This window comes from Aotus nancymaae, unplaced genomic scaffold, assembly GCF_030222135.1.
Source record: "Aotus nancymaae isolate 86718 unplaced genomic scaffold, 86718_ANA_hifiasm-v0.15.2.pri h1tg000046l, whole genome shotgun sequence".
Classification (NCBI taxonomy): Eukaryota; Metazoa; Chordata; class Mammalia; order Primates; family Aotidae; genus Aotus; species Aotus nancymaae.
Genome location: NW_026988460.1, coordinates 29,392,423 through 29,416,464, shown reverse-complemented (window position 1 = coordinate 29,416,464; position 24,042 = coordinate 29,392,423). Strand labels below are relative to the sequence as shown.

The 24,042-nt window shown below is 52.8% G+C and overlaps 1 protein-coding gene across 1 annotated transcript; it reads left to right on the top strand.

The window, feature by feature from the left end:
- Nucleotides 1-5,473: 5,473 nt before the first annotated feature.
- CHST13 (carbohydrate sulfotransferase 13) lies at nt 5,474-23,248 on the top strand. The gene is made up of 3 exons (XM_012475782.2): nt 5,474-5,761; nt 15,887-15,969; nt 21,715-23,248. The coding sequence occupies exons 1-3, from the start codon at nt 5,662-5,664 to the stop codon at nt 22,558-22,560; spliced, it is 1,029 nt and encodes a 342-aa protein (XP_012331205.2). The 5' UTR covers nt 5,474-5,661; the 3' UTR covers nt 22,561-23,248.
- Nucleotides 23,249-24,042: the final 794 nt, after the last annotated feature.

The window sequence follows — 24,042 nt, the reverse complement described above, 5'->3', positions numbered from 1 at the left end:
GGGTGACAGGAGCAGAGCTCTTTTGTTCTACTGAGAGGACTCTTGGCAGATCCCTGATATCCTCAGGAAGGGGGCTGGTTGGCAAGGGAACCAACCTGTTATTAGAGGTTGGAACTTTCAGCACCCTCCTGACTTTGGGGAGGAGAGAGAAGCTGAAGGTTGAGTTGATCACCAAAGGCCAATGATTTAGTCAATCGTGTAGGTCATGAAGCCTCTACAAAAAACCCAAAAGGACAGGGTTCGGAAGAGCTTCCCAACAGCTGGGCACAGGCTGCTTCCTGGAGAAGGGCACACCCAGAGATGGCATGGAAGCTCTGTGCCCCTTCCCCACACCTTGTCCTGGGCATCTCCTCCATCTGGCTGTTCATCTGTATTCTTTGTACTGTCCTTTGTAAGAAACCGGAACACATCAATAATAAAGTGGTTCCCTGAGTTTTCTGACCCACACTAGCAAGTTAAAAGAACCCTGAAGACCTCAGTTTATAGCCAGTTGGTCTGAAGCACAGACCATATCCCATGCTTGCAGCATCTGAAGTGGGGGGCAGTCTTGTGGGACTGAGCCCTCAACCTGTGGGATCTCACGCCATCCCCAGCAGGTGGTGTCAGAGATGAGCTGACTGGGACACCCAGCTAGAGAGGACACCCAGCTGGAGAGCTGGCTGCTGGAAAAAGCCCACATGCACTTGGTGACTGGGGCTCATCGTGCTGTGTGAATGGAGGAAAAGGTTTGTTCTCACATTGGGCCTGCTGCATCTCTGCTCCTCACCAGCCTGGGCCACCTGGGGCAGACATGCAGAAAGCCACCCAGGCTTAAGCATCCCACACTCAATCCTTCTCATGCCAGGTGACATTGCGGGCCCTAGGAACAGAGTACACAAGACAGAAGAAGTTGTGTGACCTGGACGCCTGCGGCCAGCACCTCCAGCTGTCTTCTCAAGGGCGTCTTCTGATGACCCTGAGTCTACTCTTCCCATTCAGAGGGCAGCTGGAAGGGCTGGAGAATTAGCAGCCCCTCCCCACCTGCCCAGGGAGCAGCCCCTAAGAACCCCAGGTCCCCTTCCCCTCAGGGTGGGGAGACTGCACCTCAGTCAGCTGCTTCCCCTCCGCAGCTCACCTTGCACCCCCCAACAGACAGACCCTCAACAAACTGCACTGAGACCTAGTCTCAGGGTGTGCTGCACAGGAGGCCCCTCAGCTCATGGCTCAAAAGCAGCCAGAAATCCAACACGGTTTCTGAAATCTCCTGAGTTTTAAACGTCTGCAACCAATTTGTGAAAAGGTGAACACCGTACAGAAGTCGTGTAGATGGCTCCATGCCGCATCCCAACTGGGCTAACTGCTCTGTGGCTCTGCAAGATCCTAGCACTGGGGGAAACTGGGCAAAGAGGACACAGGATCTCTCCTCCTTACAACTGCACACAAACCTAGTGACCCCAAATAGTTTAATTAAAAACAAACAAACATTGCCAAACTATTTAAAAGTATATAGATCTTGGCTGGGCACAGTGGCTCATGCCTATAATCCTAGCACTTTGGGAGGTCGAGGTGGGTGGATCACCTGAGGTCAGGAGTCTGAGACCAGCCTGGCCAACACAGTGAAAGCCCATGTTGGAAACAGATGTTGGAAATAGATGCTCAGCACTGCAAAGAAAAAATCAGCACTGAGACAAAGGATGTTTCAGCAATGCAATTTTTACTTCCTGGACTACAGGAAGGGTACTCTCACTAGCCATCGTACCACAAGAGTACAATGAACAAAGGAAAACACACAAATTTATTCCTTACACATCTGGGGTCATCCTTACTGCTGTGTCTGATCTCCATTGGCTGGAGTCAGACCTCACAATCTAAACTAAAACCCAGCTGGCTAACAACTTAAAACTTTTCTAAACAGGTAAAAGCAATGGAGAGCTGGGACATGTCTGTGAGCATGTCTAGCACAGATATTTTGGTTAAAGTACAAGGACACAGAATGTACTACGTGCCTGTAAGCATGGCATGTCTAACAGCTGCATAGGATAGGGCTTAACAAAGTTATTAGCACACTTATTCTTTAACAAGATAGGAAACTTTAAAAAGGAATTTTTCTACTTCCCACACCCCGTCTCTACTAAAAATACAAAATTAGCTGGGCATGGTGGCGGGCGCCTGTAATCCCAACTTGGGGAGGCTGAGGCAGGAGAATCGCTTGAACCCAGGAGGCGGAGGTTGCAGTGAGCTGAGACAAAGCCGTTTCACTCCAGCCTGGGTGAAACAGCGAGACTCCATATCCCCCCAAAAATATTAATAATAATGAAGATCTCACAGAAGTTAAAAATGGCAGCCTGCCTGGTTCAAACAACCCTGGCTACACCACTCTGTAGCTGTGTCCTTGGGTAAGTTACTGAGCCTCTCGGTGCCTCAGTTTCCTCATCTGTAAAATGAAAGTCTTTTATGTACTTCACGGAATGCATCTAAGGATCGCATGAGATAACACACATGAAAGGCTTAGAACAGCACCTCACACAGAACACGAACCAGACAAGATGAGGTATTATTTTTCTAATGGTTTCCTCCATGAAAAAGAAAAGCATCATCTCTCCCAAAGATAGCTCTGTCTCCTCTCCTGGTCCCCACCTCTTCCCTGCCTTCCACAGAGCAGCAGAGGTGGCATCTGTGATTCAGCAGTTCTTCATGGACGCTTCCCTCTGTGCTTAGAAAAACCCACCCTTGGGATCTGGACTCCCTGTCTGCCTGTCTGACTTCACCCATCCACTCTTGCCCACTCCAGAGCCTCCCTGCTGCTCCTGGGAGAAGCCACGGTGGTTCTAAAACATGCCCGCAAATTCCTGGGCACCGCTGGTGGGCGTAGCCCCACTCCTGAGTCTGGTCCAGCCTCAATGATTTTCGTGTAAAAGGCAGCCCCAGGCCAGGTCAGAAAATAGCCACACAGCCAGGCTCCATGGGAACAGTCCGAGCACATGGGGCCTCAGGCAGGAGGGTGCCTTAGGAGGTGCCCAGGCTGGAGGGTGCCCCAGGAGACCCCAGGATGAAGGGTGCCCTGAGGGGATCCTCAGATCGCTGCCCAGCAGAGCTCCCCGACGGACACCACCAGCCAGTGTGAGTCAGCAGGACACTTGACCTGGGTGAGCCTCCCAGAGATACAGTGCTGCCGCCATCTGACTGAGGCAGCCTGAGACTCCCATGAGAAGCATTCAGCCAAGCCCATTCCCCCATTCCTGATCCACAAAATTATGAGCAAAATTTAAATGGTTGCCTTAAGCCGCTAAATTTTAGGGCAATTCGTTACCTAGCAACAGCAATTGGAACATCACCTTAGGGCCTTTGCAATGGCACCTGCTGGCTTCTGCTCCCTGGAGTCACATCTTTGCTCCAATGCTACCTCCCCGAGGCCTGCCCCAGCAACCTCCTTACACCAGACACACTTCCCATCCTGGTACCCGCTGTGTTTTCTTCACAGCAGCATTCACCACGCCATCTCTTTATCCAGATTTTCTGTGCTTCCCATCTGTAATGGAAATGCTGTGAGGGCAGACACTGCATGAGTCTCGCCCTCTCACTGGAGCCTCAGCACTGAGTGGGTGTCCTATACCTCTTGAATGAATGACTGAATGATTGCTGAATGAATATGAGTCCCTGGGAGAGAGCATCTTCGCAGGGAAGCTCCTGAGGCCCCGGGTGTCTAGCCAGGATCTGCATCCTCCCACCCCAAGACCCAAGACCATCTCTCTACTTGTCTCCAGGAACATCGCCGGATAAAGGGCTGAGATGTTATTCCCAATGTTGGCCACCAGGTGGCAGCACATAAGGCGTGCTGAGGATTCCAGGGCTGGCACTGGGGCCAGGGAATGCAGGTCCGGGGAAATTTGGAAGGCACCTTTGGATGCTAGTTAGGGCCGGCAGGGAATGCAGATGACCTGGAATCCCTGGGTCCTAGGCCAGTCTAGGGGTGGGCTGGAGGTTCCCCAAGGCCAGGAAAGTCATGATAAGAAGCTTCTGGCTTATTGTGAGGGGGGACTCCCACGCCTCTGTCTTTGAGAACATCAACACCATTTCAAGCTCTATCACAAAACCAGCAGAACTATTATTTCCTTAATATTCTTCCTTAAATAGATCCACAATTTAAATAAATGTAATAGGAGGAAATTTTTATTTCACCACTGTAACAGAAACCAGTCACTCGCCAGAAACAGGCAGTAACCATAAATTAAATTAATTACTAATATCAAATACTTACTTGGCACTCACTGAGTGCCAGGCACCGCTGCAAACATTTCCCACGTCTCATTTAATCTTCACAATATGGAGGTTTAGGATTATTCCCCTGTACAGGGAAATGGGGCACAGAGAGGTGCAGTGACTTTCCTAATCTCCCACAGCAGTAAGTGGGACCAGGTGGATTTGGAGTCACCAGATTTTTCAAGAGCAGTTTAATAACCAGAGCCTAGAGTGTGGAATAATAGGCATTGGAGACTTGGAAGGGTAGGAAAGTGGGCGGGGTGGGAGGGATGAGGAATTATTTAACAGGTACAATGACATTATTTAGGTAACAGTTACACTGAAAGTCCAGACCTCACCACTACATATTATATCCATATAACAAAACTACACTTGTCTTCCTTAAATTTATACAAAAATCTCCAGAAAACCCCGGAGTTTAACACAGTAGCCTATCCCATACACTCACACTGCTAAATGTTGGCTCCAAAGAACTCATCAGTGCACACAGTGCCAGCTGCACCCTCCGGTTCCCTGCTAGCCTGACTTCTGCGCAGCAAGACCCTGCGGTCGGGCCGTGGGCTCCCACCCACTGGGCTAGCTGGATGTATGCATCTTTCAAAGTCTGGACTTTACTCTCACCTCGCCCCTCCACCCCCCAAAACAGACACACAAACGCACACACACAGAGTCCCTGGCAAGTCCTCAGTGCTCATGTGGTGCCCAGAGCAGTTGTGGGTGACACGATGAGGTACAACAAGCTCCATGCCCGGGAAACGTAAGCTGAGACCCTACCTCTCTGTCCAGAGTCTAGCCCGACCTGCATGAGCTAGATTCAGGCAGGATCTGGAGACCCCGGAGGAAAGCAAGGCTGCAGGGTAGCCTTGGGTGGAGGAGAAAGGGACAGTCTTAGCCCTGCTACTGAGGGCTGGGGTCCCGGAGAGCCATGGACAGCGGGGCACTCTCCTAGGCTCCTTGGCTCATCCCAGATCAGCCCTTGGGCCCCTGGCATCTAAGGCAGCAAAAAGGCAAGGGGACACCTCGCGGGGGTGGGGACCAGGCCACAGCGACAATGCCTCTTGGCCTTGGGTGGATGACGGCATCCCTAGGGAAACCCTAGAGGCGGGGCCTCGCGGCGAGGGGCTTCCCCAATCAGTCTCCACCCTCCAGCCCTGGACTTCGGCCCCAATGGGGTGAGGGTGGGGGCATGAAAAGAGGACCAGGCCTGCCGCCTCACTGTGGCCCGCCTCCTCAATCCCCAGGGAGTCGCAGGGGCTCGTAGGGGGCTGGGGTCCCGCCGCCGTGCTCCCCTGGCCTGCGCGGCGCGTCTTGGTAGGCGCTGCGCTGCCGGGGCCCGGCGAGCTGGGGGCGGGTCCCGGGCCCTGGCACAGTCGCCCCCAGCCGGACGCAGCGGACTGTCCTCTGCCGCGCGCCAGGAACAGCATGTGGAGGCGCTGCTGGCGGCGGCGCGGACTGGCGGCCGCCTGTCTGGGCACCGCGCTCCTTCTGCTCCTGTGCGCCGCGCCCCGCGCCCTGGGCCCAGGTGAGTGCTCGCCGGCCCCGCCGCGCGCCCACAACCAAACCCGGCTCCTTGCGCTTCCCACCGCGGCCTGACCCCTCGACGGCGGCGGGGACACCTGCCATCTCCTTCCTAGCTGGGGATAGGGGTGGCGGGCAGGGGCGCTGGTGGGGCGCCGAAAGATGCCTCCCGCGAGCAAAGGCTCTTGCTCCTCCTCCGGAGTTATCTCCCGACTCCAGGAGCGGTGACTATTTGGGTCCCACAGCCGGTGCCTGGAGACCGGGGTCAGTTGTGGGGGGTGGGGGCCATTTGGCCAATCCGGAAAGGCCGTCTCCCTTACCTTCACCCCCTTCTCCTATGCACCCGGCAGCCCCTGGACTTGAGCGCGCTCGGCCGGTGGGTGTAGGAGGGGAAGCTTGGGCCACTCTGTCAGGTCCCTTGGTTGTCCTACTGTGCAGTGGGCGCCACTCCCTACTCCATCCTGAAATCCACACCAGGTAGGGCTTGGGGCTCCTGTGGCGGCAGGAGCGGCCCAAGACTTGAGGATATCTGGGCTTGGGAAGGCCTCTGCCCATACCCCTGCCCCTCACACTGCCCGCTTCCCCCTGCTCCCTGTGTGTCCAGACACAGCAGGCCAGACCCGGATGCCTCCTCAAGCCATAGGATAGGGCTGGGGTCTGTCTTTCCAGCCCACCCTCCGCCCTCCTTCCATGAGCTGGCTGGTGGTGTGGAGCAGAGAGTCTCCTGGCAGTCCGGGGTGTGGACTCAGTGTCTGTGTCTGCCACAGCCTCTGTCCTCCCAGTCATTGAGTAGACAGATGTTTACCCAGTACTAAGACAGGGCAGGGCTTGGTGGCTACTGGCCCCTCAGGGCTCAGTGTGGGATGTTAGAGGACAGCTAAGTGCCTGGGTCCGAGGGAGCATCTGCAAAGAAACATGCATCTTTGAGGGACTGCATGGAGTGTCTGCATCCCCATGTCTCTGTGGGATGCCTCTCTCCTGTCACCTACTCCACCCAGGTTTGAGGGATGAGAAACAGAGGTACTAGTCACCTTCTGGGCTTTGTTCCTTCCGACCTCCCTCCCTCTCCTGCAGAGCCTGGGAAGAGACAGCAGGTGTTAGGAGGTCGGCTCCAAACCTCCCTTCCCAGTCTTTGTGCAGGCTGGGCTCCCCACCTGGCGAGTCCTGCCCTTGGCCATGAGCTTCTCACCAAGCATCTCTCAGAATCTCTGTCAGCTTCTGTCAGGCTCTCTTGTACCTCTCCCATGGCCTGTTTCTAGCCATCACAGCCTTGTGAGTGACCTTGGGCCAGCAAGAGTTAATCAGACCAACTTGTCCAGCCTCTCCCACTGGCTTCTCCCTCCCGAGCCCCAAGCTGAAGCTTCGGCTGAGGCTGTGCCTGTGGGCCTGCAGGTGGCACTTAGGGAGGGCATCCAGCTGTGAGAGGCCTTTTCCTGCCAGGCTAGTCCTGCTGGAGGGGCATACCCTGCCCATGGCATCTGGAAATGGCTTCACTAGGGCCTGCAGTGTCTCTGCAGCCATGCCTGGGTTGGAAGGGATGTGGTCTGTGGCCTGTGAGGGCTTCTGGCCTGGGGATGAGGGCTCCAGAACCCAGGAGGAATTTCAGCCCCTTCTCCAGGGAGGGCAGGCCCAGAACTGTCCCCTCCTTCTGCAAAGCAAGAGCTGCTGCCGTAAGTTTGGCAAGGGGCCACTGAAGGTTCCTAGCTCAGACCTGGGGCTCCTACTGCCCCAGGGAGCTTAGAGATATTCTATTAGGAAGAGGTCTGTGACAGCCCCTTCACAGCCACAGCCTAAGCCCCAGGGCTCCACCATCAGCACTGGCCTAATGCCTAGAGTCCCAGGGAAGAGGAGATTCCAGGAAGGTGGAACAGCTGCGCAGAGCACTGCTGCCCTCAGCACCCCACCCTCACCCCCAGGGCCCAGCAGCAGCTCCACTGTCATCCCTGGGTCTCTCGGGGCATGGTGGCCATGCTTCCCGTGGCTGGCACACCATGGACCACAGACCTGTTGGTTGCCTGCTCATGCCAAGCACATGTCTAGGTGCTGGGAGACAGTCAGGAACAAAACTTAGAAATACCCCTGCCTCAAGGAACTTACATTTTTAATATGAAAGCCCAAGGTCTCGGCTCTATATCTTCTGCCTCTGAGACACTGGCGAGAGCGATGCTGGCACCAGGCTCCCTCCCCCATTCCACTCCCACAGTCGCAGGGCTGAGCCCCTGTCCCAGTGTTTGGAGTCACAGGTGTTCCTCTTGGAGCCAGGTGGGGCTCTGCACCCCGTCCCAGCCCCTGCTCACCCTCAGGGAGTTGAGGAAGCTGAAACTGTGGACCACCTGATGGCACACAATGGTAGCCTCAGCGAGGACAAACCCAACCCAATTCAGACTCCCTTCAGCTGGAAGGGAGTGGGTCTGTGCCTGTGACTGAAAAGGCCAGGTGCCTATGCCTCAGACAGGCATAGATCTCAGCATTCAGATCACACCTCCAGCTGTAGTTTGGCTTTTCTCTGCTATAGCCTCATTCTCAGCTGCACCGGCTCAGCAAACCCAGCCCAAAGCTAGAGAGGGCTCATCTGCCACTGGTTCTAGCCAAAGTCCCAAGGAGGCATCCATTGGCCTGGTCTGGGTCTCATGTGCCCGTCTCTGAGCCAATCAGGTGGCAGGAAGGGCTGGGAGGCTCTGATTGGACAGGGCTGGGCCACATACCTATCCCAGCAGGTGGAGACGGAGGGTAGCCTATCAGAACCACCCAGGCTGACTGCCTGGCAGGCTTCCTCCTCTAGTGGGTTGGCAAAGGGAGGGGGAGTGGCTGCTGGGGCCAAATTGGTAGATGTTCCCCATGCTGCTGTCCATGTTCAGGTACTGCTTGGAGTGTCGAGAGCTCAGAAGACCTCCAGAGTACAGTGAGAAGAGACAGGCTGGCAGTGGGCAGCTCTGCAGAACAGGAATTGGCAATCCCATTTTGCAGCGGAGAAAAGATCAAGAGAAAGGAAGTTACTTGCTCAAGCCAGGAAGTATGGAGCCAGGATTTAAATCCCAGTTGAAACCCCAAATCCTTTTTCTTGCCATTCTACAAAGCAGGGGCATTGGTGTTGGGCTTTGAAGGCTGCATAGGAGTTTACTAGGTAGGAAAATGAGGAGAGGAATCTGCAAGCAGAGGGAATGGTACAGACAAAAGCATGGAGGAGTGAAATGCCTGGGGTGTGAAGCAATGTCCTGTGAGTGGAGCTCTGGGTCCTTGAGAGAGAGTGGTGGGATGGGAGGCAGGAAGATACCCTAAGTTGGGGTTCAGTCATGAATAGCCTCGAATGACATGCTAGGGGTTGGGGTGTTCTTCCTATGACTGTCAGAGGGAATCGGTCTTTAAATAAATAGTCACTGGCACTGGCAGGGTACAGAAAAGCAAAAAGTCCCCTTCCTTGTAGAACTAACCTTCCAGAGGGGTCAACTTACACAGAAATCAAAAGATTTCAGCAGTAAAGTGCACTGCAGGGACTGGGTGGGAACCAGGGTTTGCTGTGAGGTGTGAGAAGCCCCGTGGGTTTAGAGATCACCAAGGTGGGGCGAGGAGAAATAAGAGACAGGTGAGGCATCTTCCTCCAGTCTTGGTAACTGTCCCAGGGAGAGCCCTGAGACCTAGCCAGGGCTGGCTGTGGGCAGAGGAGGTAAAAGTGGGGGTCCAGAGGGTTCTGGAGGCACAGCCGACAGGACTGCCCAGCAAGGATCTGGGCAGATCGGGGTTCCATTCCAGATGGCCTGAGGAGTTCAGCAAATGGAGTTTGAACTAAATATATAGGAAGAGCTGTAGTTCTCTCCCCCTAAACAGCAGAATTGCTTCTTATAATACTTGAAAAAGTCTTGTCCAATGTGTCCCTCCCTTGGGCCTGATTCCCAGAAGGAATGTCCCTGACTCTGAGACATGCAGGTGACCCCAGAAAGCCCCCGGGGGAAGGAATGGGCAGGGCAGAAGGCCTCAGAGGCCTCTTGGGAGCCTATGCCTCCTGGCAGGAGCTTTCTGGGGCCTGGCTGTCCTGCTTGTCTGCTCTTGCAACACTGTGACCCAATGGAACTTATTAACCAGAAGCCGGGTGTCATCATCTCTGCTCGCTGGACTGCGGAGTCTCCAAACAGCATCCCCCAACATGATGACTGTGCCCTCACCCTGCCCGGGGTGCAAGCCCTGCCTTGGCTGAGGTGGGCGTACGGTGGGCGGTGGGCATGCAGAGGATGATGGCCATGCTTCTGCTGTAGGTTTCTAGTGCAGTGTTTCACCAAGTATCATGATTGGCAGAAGAGGCCTTGCAAAATGATGTGTGCAGGTGTCCTGTGTGCGGCAATCACGTGGCCTTGAGCAGCTCTCTCCGCTCTCCCTCCCTAGGCTGGCATTTCCTCATGGGTCAGTGAAACAGGGCCCACTGGCCTGCAGGTGCCATGAGGAGGGACAGGTGTGATGGTCAGGATGAGGGGGCACACAGAGTCAGGGCAGCATGGGCGTTAAGGGTGCAGACGCTGACACCAGTGGCCTGGGTTCAAATTCTGTTTCTGGAACAGCAAGGAAGCTGTGAGTCCTCGGACAAGTTCCTTTGCCTCAGTTTCCCCATCTGTCAAGTGGGATAATTATGGTTTCTACCTGAGAGGCGTAGGCATGTCAGTGTGCACTAAGCACCCAGCACTGTGCTGAGGCCTGCACCCCCCACCATGCTGCCTCCTTCTGTCTCCTCCTCCTCTTTCTCCCAGCCTCGGCCCTGTCACCCATCACTGTCTCCCTGTCTCTGTCACTGTTTTTGGCACTCCCCCCTCCCCCGTCCCCGTTGCTCCTTCCCTCCCAACGTCCTTTCCTCCTTCTCTCCCCTGTCTCCCTAACCTCCTGCTGGTTTTATTTCCTTTTTCTAAGCATCACCACCTGGCTTTCCCTGTGCTGCTCTGAGGGGGCCCTCCTGGGCTACGCTGCCTGGCTCTCCCTGGCCTGTCTGCTTCACTGTCCCCTTGGCAGAGGGTGGCAGGGGGCCTGTGACCTAGAGCCCAGTAGAAGGGCTGGGGGACAGAGGACACAGGCAAGGGGGTTGGAATGATAGGGATAGAGCCGGGGGATCCCCCAGTGTAGCCATGTTTGGGGCCAGCCCCCAGCTGCCCAAGTCAGGGTTGGACCCAGGGATCCTCAAGACACCCCTTCTGACTTCCCATGTCCATCTGTCCTCTCCATGGCAGCCTGCCCGTCTGCAGAGCCCAGGCTCCTCGGGCTGCGTGGCAGGCAGGGTGGGGCTGGGCGGAGGCGGTCCAGCCCTGTAATCACTGGCCGCAGCTATTCTGGGCCTCTCCCTGGTGCCTGTTCCCTTTTCCCTTCTACCCTCTGGGCCCTGGGGTCTGTCATGGTACCCACTTTCCTACAGGCTGTGGTCTGGCCAGGAAATGAGAGGCCTTATGTAACGGCTAGCATTTCAGGAAGGCTGAGAGCCTCCGAGTAGCAGGGTCCTGGGGCAGACAGGCCTGGGTCTGCTGTCACTGCGACTGCCCCTCCTCCCCCTGCCCACAGACCTGGGCTGCTGAGCAGCAGCTCTTCCTCAGTCCCCAGCCACAGCCCCCAGGAAAGGGACATGTCTTAATCTGCAAGATGGCGAGAAGAGCTGGCCTCCTCTCACCGGGCACCCTGCCCTGTCCTACTTTGCCTGGTGTGGTGCCAGAGGAGCTCCCATGGCTGCTGCTACACTCAGGCCAGCAGCAGTGGCCAGAACCAGCCTGGGCCTCCCCTCACCTGCATGACCAGCCAACATTGCTGTCCTCTCCTGTCAGCTCCTTTTCTGATGACAGTGTCGTTCCTAGGACACGTCTGGCAGTTCAGATCCCTGACTCAATCTGGAGACCGAAGGGCAAATGCTGGGCCAGTCAGTGGCCATAAGACACAGGCAGCCCTGAGCCTCCCAGGGCCTCAGCCTCCTCTGCATGGCCTGGTCACTGGAGTCTGGCCCTTGTTCCTGGGCCTTACAGGACATGGCCTGGGGCGCAGAGGGGGCCTGAGGCAGGCAGAGGGTGGCAGGGACCCTGGACAGTGGGCTTTGGGTACATGCAGCAGGGTTCTGGAAGCCAGTGCAAGGCCTGTCCAGATGCCATTTATTCCTCCCATGAAGCTCTGTTTATTCAGCACAGACCATGTTCTGCCTGCCGGGCACTGCACCGGCACAGCCGGTCTCAAAGCATGCTCCCAGAGCAGCAGCCGCAGCCTCACCTGGAGCTGCTGGAAATGCAGATTCTTGGGCACCACTCCCAACCTACTGAAGCAGAAACTCCAGGCGTGGGGCTGGGGACTCTGAGTTCCATGGGCCCCACACACACTGAAGTTTGAGAACCACTGCTCTAGGTGAGTTTGCCAACAGACCAGTTCCTCAGATTTCCCAGGTTTACTGGTGTGCCAGAAGTTTCTTTCAAAGAAAGTTACTGAATCTTTTCAGTGAATATATTCTTCTTAGCGACATTTATAGACTCTTCATTTTGTTGAAAGCCAAGGGTCACAGAAATATTTATCCGTCTTTTCTCACTTGTTCTTGAATTCTTGAACATATTCTTACGAATATTCAATGTTCTTATGAACTCTTATGAACATATTAAGACAGCCTTCACACAAATGGAATTGTGTCTTAGGTGGTCTTTTGTGTCTGGCTTCTTTCACTTAACATACGTTTACAAGGTTCAGCCATATGAAAACATAAGTCAGTTCTTCATTCCTTTTATGGCCAATTAATAGCCCATGTTATGGATACACCACAGTTTTGTTATCCATTCATCAGCTGATGGATTTGGGTTGTTTCTATTTTGGGGCTGTCATGAATAACGCTGATGGGAACATTTGTGCACAAATTTTTGTGTTCACAAGTTTTCAGTTCTAGGAACATACTTAGAGGAATTGCTGGGTTGTATGGTAATTCTAAGCTTAGCTTTAAGAAATCGCCAAACTGTTTTCCCTCACGGATGCACCACTTTACATCCCCACAAGGAATACATGAGGGCTCCAACCTCTTCAGATCCTTGTTATTTACTGTCTCTAAATAACCATCATCACGGTGTTGATTTGTCTTTCGCTAATGGCTAGGGACGCTGCGCACCTTTTCATGTGTTTATTGGCTGTATGTGTATCTTTGGAGAAATGTCTATTCAGATTCTTTGCCCATTTTAAAAATTGGTTTGTCTTTTGTTGCTCCGTTGTAAGAGTTCTCCATACGTTGTGGGCACTAGTTCCTTGTCAGAGAGATAATTTGCAAATATTTTCTCCCAGCGGTGGGTCATCATTTCACCTTCTTGATGTGTGCTTTGAAGCACAAATGTTTTTAATATTGATGTAGTTCAATTTATCTATTTTTAAAAATGTTGCTTTGTGCTTTTGGTGTCATATCTAATAAATCATCACCTACTCTAAGGTCATGAAGATTTATGACAGTGTTTTCACTTAAAAGTTTCATAGTTTTAACTTCAATGTTTAGGGCTATGATCCATTTTGAGTTAGCTTTTGTATGTGGTGTGAAGAAGTGGTACAAATTCATTCTTTTGTGTGTGAATATCCAGTTGTTTCAGCACCATTTACTGTAGGCTGTCCTTTCCCCACTGAATTGTCTTGGAACCCTCATCAAAAATCAATTTACCATAAATGTAAGGGTTTGTTTCTGAACTTTCAGTGCTATGTCATTCATCTACATGTCTCTCCTATGCTGCACCACACAGTCTTGATTATTGTAGCTGTATAGTAAAGTTGTGGTATCAGGAAATGTGAATCCTCTAACTTTGTTCTTTTTCAAGATTGTTTTGGATATTCTGAATTCTTTCAATTTCCACATGAATTTAAAGATCAGCTGTCAATTTTGGCAGAAAAAGGCAGCTGAGATTTTGGTAGGAATTGCAAAGAATCTGTAGATGACTTTGGGGAGTACTGCCTTCTTCACAACGTTAAGTATTCCAATCCATGAACCTGCAATGACTTTGCATTCATTTAGGTCTTTAATTTCTTTCAATGGTATCTTACAGTTTTCAGTGTACAGGTCTTATACTTCCTTTGCTATCAACGTCTTCTTTATTACTTTATTATTTTTAATGTTGATTATTCATCGCTAGTGTACAGAAATATAATTGACTTTCGTATATTAATCTTATATTCTGCAACCTTGCTGAACCCACTTATTAGCTTTAATGGTTTATGAATTCTTTAGGGTTTTCTACATATACAGGGTTATGCCATCTATGAATAGACATAGTTTTACTTCTTACTTTCCAACTTGGATACCTTTTATTCATTTTTCCTGTCCAATTACCCTGGCTAAAACCTCCAGTACAATTCATAGAAGTGGCAAAAGCAGGCACTCATGCCTTGCTCCTGATCTTAGGGAGAAAGCTTCCAGTCTTTCACTATTAAGTTATCTGAGAGTTTTTTGTTGATGTCCTTTGTCAGTTTGGCAAAGTTTCCATCTATTCTTAATCCGTTTAGTGTGTTTTGTCATGAAGAAAGGTATTGGATTTTGTCTAATGCTTTTCCTGAATCTACTGATGAGTGTGTGGGCTTTTCTCTTGATTGTATTAATATAGAGTATTACATTGATTGATCTGCATATATTTAGCCAATCTTGTATTCCTGGGATCCATCCTACTTGGTCATGGTGTATAAACTTTTTCATAGGATGTTATTTTGGGTTAGCCCATATTTTTGAGAACTTTGCACTTATATTCCTAAGGGGCATGGCTCTGCAGTTCCTTTTTCTTGTGATGCCTTTGTCTGGTTTGGGATCTAGATAACAGTGGCCTCATAAAATGAGTTGGGAAGTGTTCTCTTCTCTTCTGATTTTTGGAAGACTTTATGAAAGATTGGTGTTAATTCTCTAAACATTTAGTAAAATTTACCAGTGAAGCCATCTGATCCTGGGCTTTTCTTTGTGGGAATTTTTTTTTATTACTAATTCAATCTCTTTACTTGTTATGGGTCTGTTGAGGTTTTATATTTCTTCTTGAGTGAATTTCAGGAATTTCTGTCTTTCTAGGAATTTGTCTGTTTCCTATATGTTTTCTCATTTGTTGGGCTACAATTGTTCATAGTTCTCTTATAATCCTTTCTTGCTTCTTTAACATCAGTAGTAATATCCCCTCTTTCTTTCCTGTTTTTAGTAATTTGAGTATATTTTCTTCTCGATCAGCCTAGCTAAAGGCTTGCCAGTTTTTGTGATCTCTTCAAAAATCACCTTACACCTTATTAGTTTATTAATATACATAATAATATTCATGAAAAATGGGATCCAGAAGCATATGATCATATATTACTGAGAACATATTAATATTAATTGACTATGTTTGAAATGGTATTCCTTAAAACAGATTTTGAGTAAAATAATAAACTCAAAGGTAAATGAATTTTTACTTATAATAGTTCTAGGAAAACTAAGGAGTGTAGCAAGGAACAGATAGACAGCATCCCTGTCCTCGGCCAGGAGACAGAAAGACAGCATTCCTGTCCCCAGTCAGGAGACAGACACCATGGTTGTCCTCAGCCAGGAGACAGACAGACAGCATCCCTCTCCTCATCTGGAGATGGCTAAACCTGCTTCTGTGTGAAGCAGCATATTCCCTGATGGGGAAGCACTGAAGCCACAGACATCCACAGTGGGTCACCTAGCCTAACAAGGTGGCACTGAGAGCCTGAAGCCCACTGTGCCATCTCCACTGCTGCCCGAACCTTTCTGGCTGCCCATATGCACGATCTAGGGGTGCTAGGCAGCCAGCCAGCCTGGTGAGCCCCACAGGGGTGGGGCATGAGGCCAGGGTAGATGGCAGTAGGTGAGTTTGGGTGATCTGGCCTTTTCTAGAGGGTTGGTGGGCTGGGTACCACCTTTCCACTTGTCCCCTCTTGCCTGGCACCCTCCAACTTTGGAGGGTAGGACATGGGGGCAGGAATGACACAAGACACTACCCTGGTATAATTTTGCCCTATTAGGACCCCCTGCTATCTCCCACTCCACCAAGCCCCTAGGAGGTAGGCAGGACCTGGGAAGGAAACTGAGTGCCAGACATGGGTCAAATGTGCCTAGATGGATTGGCCAAGTCCCCAGGTCTATGCAAGTCCCTCTGATGTGGTGGCGATACCTCTCTCCTTATGCCCACAGCATTTGGAAACAGAGCCCTGGGCTCCAGCTGGCTTGGTGGGGAGAGGAGAAGCCCCCTGCAGAAGCTCTATGACCTGGACCAGGTAGGTGGACAGACCCCCGACCCAGGCATGCCCCCTCCATCCCAGCCAGGAGCCTGACAGCAACAGTGCAGATCTGCTGGCATGAGACTGGACCCCACACTGGGGCATGGAAGGGCATCCTCCCCAAACCCAGGCTTTGTCAGAGAGCAGTGACAAGGGCAAATTTTGGGGGTAAGATGAGAGATCTGGGGTCTCCATCCACCTATCTTCCCATCCATCAATAATCTGAGGCCAGGCACAGTTCTTCATGTTGGAGATAAAAAAAGTCAAAATAGAACCTGTATCTGACCTCAGGGAGTTCACAGTCTAATGGGAGCCAAATCTCAGTGTGTGCTGCAGTGGGGAGGCGTGCAGGGAACCCCACCCCTGGTGTGATTCTCAAGCAGATGGACCAGGCAGCTCGCTGGCCCACACATCCAACTTTAGCTGGGGGGCCTGCAGGGACTACACATAACCCCAAACATACACATACAACTATACACCACCACTAAGAACCCTACACTCTGTCTCTCTCTCTCTCTCTCTCTCTCTCTCTCTCTCTCTCTCTCACACACACACACACACACACACACACACACACACACACAGAAGTACTTATTTGAACAGCATGTATTGAGCACCTACTGCATGCAGGCTGTGGTCAGGAGGCTGAGATCCAGCAGCGAGCAGGTCAGCCAGGTCTCTCCCCTGGTGGAGCCACCAGTCCAGCAGGGGGAGACGTCATCTGATCACCACCCACACTAATACTTAACTAATTCTGCTCTAAAGGGGAGTATGAGGTGCAACAAGAGGTCTCCTGAGAGGATCCTAGTTTAGATGGGGGAGAGGAGACCCGCTTTAAAGAAGGCACGTTGGAGCTGAGGCTGAAGAGCAAGAGTCAACAGGCAGGCAGGAGGGAGGGAAGAGGGAACAGCTGCGCCAGAGGCCTTGCAGGGAGCGGAGGACAGGAGAGGGTGCGCCAGGGTAGCCTGGAGAAGAGGGCAGCCCGCAGGCCCTGCAGGTGTGCAAGGGTAGTGGGGAGCAATGGAGGGCTTTAAGTGGGGAAGGACAGCGTCAGATTTTCACCCTTGGGGTACCCCTTGGACTGCTGTGTGGAGAAGGATCAGGGTGGAGTTAGGTAGCTGGCTGCTCCCCAGATCCTGAGGGCTGAGCCGAAGGGGCTCCTGGAGCTCATCTGGCCTAAGCATATGAGCAGGTATGGAGGCCTTCATCACAGAGAGTGACTGACTTACCCTGGGCCACACAGCAGGCTGAGAGTAGGACTCAGTAGGACCCTGAGTTCCAATAGCTCTGGAGGCTTCTGAGGGGCAGATGGCCCCTCACAGCCTGAGGACCCTGTGACTATAGGGGTGTCAAGTTCTTGGAGGCTTAGCACCTTGTGGCTGGATAAATAAAGTAATAAAAACCATCTGGCCAACAAGTACTGACCACGTGCCAGGCCCTTAAGTTCAGGGGACTCATTACAGCAACCCATAAGGTGGGGATGTTATTACCCCTGTTTACAGACAGGGAAACAGGCACAGGGTGGCAAGTGCCCTGCAAAGGTCACAGAGCTTCTAAGGACTAGGGCCAGCTGGGAATCCAGGCAGCCATGCCAGCAGGGGGTGGGGTTGGTAAAGACAGGAGCTGTAGGGTGCAGCCCCGGACAGTGGACATAGGTCCAGGTCCCAAGGGGCCTGAGATGGAGCCCTGGCTTCCCCACTGAGAGCTGTGTGACCCCACGCAACTCATTTCCCCTGAGCTTCAGTTTTCTCTTCTGTAAAATGTGTATTCATGGGCCTATGAGCAACAGTAGTGGCGTCCAAAGCTGCTTCAAGCCATGAGGATGGTTAGTGCCCACTCATGAGCTGCTCGGAGACCCGCAGCCCACAGTCCAGCAGCAGCCAGCGACCCACCATCGTCCTCTAGGTGTTGACTTCTGTCATAGAGCTGGCATCCTGGCTGTAAGAGGACTGCCAGTGCTCAGACACCTCACAGGAAGGCATCCCAGGCAGAAAGGGAGCAGGGGGGTAAGGGTTTCCCCTGACTTTTCACCCTAAGGGAGTCTTTCCTGGGAGCCATCTGGCCGACTTCCCCTGATATGACCTCAGGAAGAGCCAGGTCACGTCCCCCCCAAACCCCTGGACCCAGTGCTTCAGCAATGGCACACAAGGCTGCAGATGTGGCTCCCTGAGGCTGGGCTCATGCCCTGACACAGCCTGGGTCTGCCAGCAAGGAAGGAGGAAGACTGACAGGTGGCCGGATGGCCAACATTCCCTGCCACATGAAATGTGTTGGATTATCTAGAAGCTGAAAGCAGACTTTGCCTGTGGGCCCCGGGACAGCCTCCCCTGGCACCATGTGGAGCCAGGCTTCTGGGGTCAGTCCTGATGGTGGAAACAGGGTCTCCCAGGTGCTCCCAGACCCCCATGGCATGGCTGAAACTGGCAGCCCTCCCACGGTGAGGGTGGCTAAGTGTTATTTCACTTAGCATGACGTCACCAGGCTTCACCATTTCTCAAAATGGTGAGATTTTTAAAAATGTAAGCACATGACAGGGAATTCGATACATAAGGGAATGTACAGTAAAGAGCAGGTCTCTTTGTCCAGCCACGTGTCCTCCCCAGAGGCCACCAGGTCCCTGGGTGTCCTTCCAGACACGTTCGAGGCATGTAGGTAGTGTCCACTGCTCTTCGTGTGCTTACAGTAACTGCTTCGGAATCTCACCTACAGGCATGTATGTCCTATGTCTGTCTGTCTGTCTGCCTGTCTTCTCATTTTGAAAAACTCAAACATATGCAAGAAGTAGGGAGAATAGTTCAAGGAACCCCCGCCTTCCCACCACCTACTCCCACCTGGCGTGATTGTGAAGCCAGTCCCAGCCTTGTGGATTCTGTGACTATGTCTGAACATATCTCTAAAAGAGTCAGTCTCCTTCCATCCACCCTTTGTGAAACAGTTATTTCTTTCCCTTCTTCAACGTAAATATTAAGCTCTATTCTGCACTTTGGTTTTTTCACATAGTGTATCTCAGACGTCTGGGGGATAGTTTTAAAGGCATCAGGAGCACAGTGTACACATGCGTGCAGGAGCGTACATGGACACACACACACTCCACAAACACACCACACACACTGCACGTACACCACACACATACACCCCACATACCACATACACCCCCCCACACCACACACCACACACACACCACACACCACACACATACACCCCACACACCCCACACACACACCACACACACCCTACACCATGCACACCAGATACTACACACACACCACACACACACCCCACACCACACATACACCACACACACATCCCATATCACAAACACACACACAACACACACCACAGACACACCACACACATCACACACACACCTCACACCACAGAGACACCACACACACACACACCCCATACCACACACACCACCAACCACATATGCATACCCCCACATCCCTCCACACATCACAAACACACCACACAAGCACACCATATGCACACCACACACACACAGTCCCCTACACACACATACAATAAACACCCCCCACACACACACCACACACACACCACATACAAACCCCACACACCCTCACACACCACAAACACACACCTATCACAACATAAAAAAACCACACACACACACCACATGCACACCACACACACCCCACACATAAATGCCACCCACTCCCACACACCACAAACACACCACCCACACAACACACACTACACATACACCACACACACCACAAACACCACACACCATACACAGACATCACACACACCAGACACCCACCCAAACACCCCCACACACCAGACATCCACAAAAACATCACCACCACACAAACACCACACAACACACACACAATATGCACACCTCACACACCACAGGCGTGCACCACACACACACACCACACGGACACCACACACACACCACCTACCAAAGATGTGCACCACATGCATGCACCACACACGCACCACACACCCCACACACACCATACACACAATACACACAATACACACAACACACACACATACAACACACACTTCATACACATACAACACACACAGCACACACACACCAGACACATGTACCACACACACCACACACACACCACTCACACATGCTACACACGCACACCACACACCTCACAGAGACATCATGCCCCACAGGCACACACCACATGCGTGCACCACACACGCATTCCCACCCCTCTGGCGTCACACCCTCCCAAGCAGGCCCTGGCTCTAGGCTTTGGCCTCCTCTGAAATGGAAACACCCTGAAGGCTTTTTTCTGAACTGAGAACTCACATACCATACAATTCACTCTTCCAAACTATACAATTGGTTTTCAGTAATTCTACAAGGTTTTGCAACCATCACCACTATCTAATTTCCAAACATTTTGATCACCCTCAAAAGCAGCTCAGTGTCTATCAGCAGTCCCCTACAGTTCACTCAGGTTGTAGTTCAGTCTCTCTGATGTGACTGCTCTAGGGACCTCACTAAGTGGGACTGTTCGGCACTCATCCTTTTATGACTGTCCTATTCGCTTTGCATAACGTCCTCCAGGTCAGCCCATGTGGTGGTGTGTGCCAGCACCACATTCCTTTTCACGGCTGAGTCATATTCCATTGCATGGATGGCCGCATACATGTGCCCACTCAGCAGTGCACACAGGCTTTCTGGGTAATGTGAATACTGCTGCTATGAACTTCATATGTGCAAGTTTTTGCATATGTTTTAGTTCTCTTGAGAATATGCCTAGGAGCGGAATTGCTGAGTCACATGTTTACTGGATTTGAGGAACTGCCAAACTGTTTTCCACTGCAACTGCATCCCTTTACATTACCACCAGCAAAGTGTGAAGGCGCCACTTTCTCCACATCCTCACCAATTCGTTATTGTCTTTTAAATTATATCCTGAAAGCGCTTAATGTAATTTTAAGAAGTTAAAACTCTTTTATGAACTCTTAACACAAAAAATATAGGTAGGGGTGTTAATCTTGGAGATAAGAACCCTGTGTGAAACAGGAGGGATCTGAAGAGAGGGGAGCTGGAAGCCTGGAGGCGCTGTCCTGGGTCTCTGCATGGCTGAGGCTATTGGGGTCCAGACCTAATTTGGAGAGCGGTGAGGCGGCTGGCCCACAGCTGGTGCTAGATTAAAGCCAGTCAGTGTTGCCTTCTCAGAGGAGGGGCAGGCTCAAAAGGGGCAAGCTTGCTGCCTCAGCGCTGAGATGAGAATTTGCTGGGGGAAGAAAAGGCGTGTGAGGATGCAAAGGAGAGTGCCGATTCATAAGTAAAGAATCAGCCCATTTATTAATGAGGCAAAGCAGCCCGACAGCCCGCAAGCGGCTGCAGTTTTCAGTTGGGTGTGGAATTAAACAGCGCTGCTTCTTGTGCAGCCTCCTGCTTTTAGTAAATAGTGAGCAGCCCATATGTGTCCATACTCACACAGAGCGCACTCTGATGCCACAATTCCTATCACTCCTCCTCTGAGCGCCCCACAGCATACCCAGCGCGTCCTTCTCCCTGCCTCAGCATGGTCAGAATCCGTTTCTCCCAAATCCAGGCCCAGGATAGATGTCCGGGCCCCAAGCCACACAGGGATCAGTGGCAGCCCTGGGGTGCCAATCTGTGCCCGGCCCAGTTCCTGCCCCCAATTCCAGAGCACAGCCCGTCAGGGTAGCACCAGAGTCAAGGAGCCCAGCTGCCCTGACGCGTCCGCTTGTCCCGTCCCCTGTCGCCCGCAGGACCCGCTCACGGCCCTGGCCGAGGTGCACCGGCAGCGGCGCGACCTGCTGAACAGCGCCTGTAGCCGCCACACACGCCGGCAGCGCCTGCTGCAGCCCGAGGACCTGCGGCACGTGCTGGTGGACGACACGCATGGCCTGCTCTACTGCTACGTGCCCAAGGTGGCCTGCACCAACTGGAAGCGCGTGCTCCTGGCGCTGAGCGGCAAAGCCCGCGGCGACCCGCGCGCCATCCCCGCACACGAGGCGCATGCGCCCGGCCGCCTGCCCTCGCTGGCCGACTTCAGCCCCGCCGAGATCAACCGCCGCCTGCGCGCCTACCTGACCTTCCTGTTCGTGCGGGAGCCCTTCGAGCGCCTGGCGTCCGCCTACCGCAACAAGCTCGCGCGCCCCTACAGCGCCGACTTCCAGAGGCGCTACGGCGCACGCATAGTGCAGCGCCTGCGGCCGCGCGCGCTCCCCGTCGCCCGGGCCCGCGGCCACGACGTGCGCTTCGCCGAGTTCCTGGCCTACCTGCTGGACCCGCGCACGCGGCGCGAGGAGCCCTTCAATGAGCACTGGGAGCGCGCGCATGCGCTCTGCCACCCGTGCCGCCTCCGCTACGACGTAGTAGGCAAGTTCGAGACACTGGCGGACGACGCGGCCTTCGTGCTGGCCCTGGCGGGCGCGCCCGACCTGAGTTTCCCCGCGCCGCCGCGGCCCCGGGCGGCCGCTGCCTCCCAAGACCTGGCAGCCCGCCTCTTCCGGGACATCAGCCCCTTTTACCAGCGGCGCCTCTTCGACCTCTACAAGATGGACTTCCTGCTCTTCAACTACTCTGCCCCCTCCTATCTGCGGCTGCACTAGAGGTCCTGGAGGGCATGTGGCCATGCGGGGCAAATGCCTTTCCAACAAGACCCTGGAGGATGCAGGTGCTGCCGGCCCCAGGATCCCTCTTCAAGAGCTACTGAATGCACTCACCTGGCCACCGGCTCGGCTTGGGAGCAGCCCATTTCAGGTGGCCCTACATGCACGTGCCTGCCTTGGCCTGTCGCTTGAGGCCTGCTTCCTCCACCTGCTCCAGCTGACAGGCACCTCCCCAGTCCCCATTGATGGGCAAGGACTTGGTAATCAGGGTTTTAGGCTTTTAAAGGCCATGTTTGGGGGTCAGCTGTGTCCCTGAACCTGTTCATGGTTCATCAGAACAGAATGCTGATACCGGTGTCAGTGTGGCCCGAGCCAGTGCCCTCCCCACCTCTCCCACCCTGGCAAGGACAGCTGTGGCCAAGGGCGAAAGCCCTCACTTGGCTGGCCTCATGATGGGGCCTTCCCTGGAGCCAGCTGGGAGCTGCCTTCCATTGCCATTGGGCCTCCTCTCATTTCCCACGCGGCTGGCACTGCCCAGGCGCCACCTTTGGTCTCAGCCTGGCAAGACGCTGAGTCTTCAGTCTCCATGCCAACAGAGCCGCTGGTGCAATGTGGTAGAAGGTTTTATGGGACTTTGGTGAGCTGGGCAGTTATGGTTTTGAAATAAACGTATTTTGTTACTTTTTGACTTTTTGGAGTTTCCCTGATTCATTGGGCCCTTTTCTCTGTGAGCCTGCAGCTATCTGATCTCAAACCACTCAATCTCCAAGCCTTTGCTTTTCCTGTTGCCAAGTGGCATAAGAAGATCAGATGAGAGTGCCCACAAAGTCTGGGTACCTCCCAGTGATGCATAGGAGTGAGGGGCTACATGGGGCATAAGGTGAGGAGGGTTCATGTGTAGGGGGTGCGAAATTCTGGCACTGACAACTTGGAGAAAAGCTACTCTTTCACCCTGAACTGGGCCAAGGACTGAAGCACACACCAGCTCAGCCAAGCCCTGGGCCTTGTGCTGCCTCCCACCTTGATGCGTGTGTGACTGTGCATGAGTGTGTGAGTATACGAGTGTGAGTGCGCATGAGTGTGAGTGTATGAGTGTGAGTGTGCATATATGCATGAATGTGAGAGTATTGTGTGTGTGTATGAATTTGTGATTGTAGGTGTGTCTTGGACCACTTGACAATGAGCATCATCCACCCAGCTTTGGGGAGACAGCCAGCTATGAGAGTCCCTTGGGAGGAACTGAATGTCCCCTTACAGTGACAGTGAATATACGATGTTTTTCAGTTTGCTTGGGTGATCAATAAAAATGCCAAAACTTTGGGAAGAAGGGGGTAGGGCATACTTGAGTGTTTGAAAAGCAGAAATCAGAAACAAGGAGAAAGGGCAGCTTGACACAGAGGAGGCCAAACCTCAGCTGTGGGGACCTGGGCAGCCAGGGGCCAGCAGGACCAGCAGCTCAGACACGTCACACCCAGCTGTTGT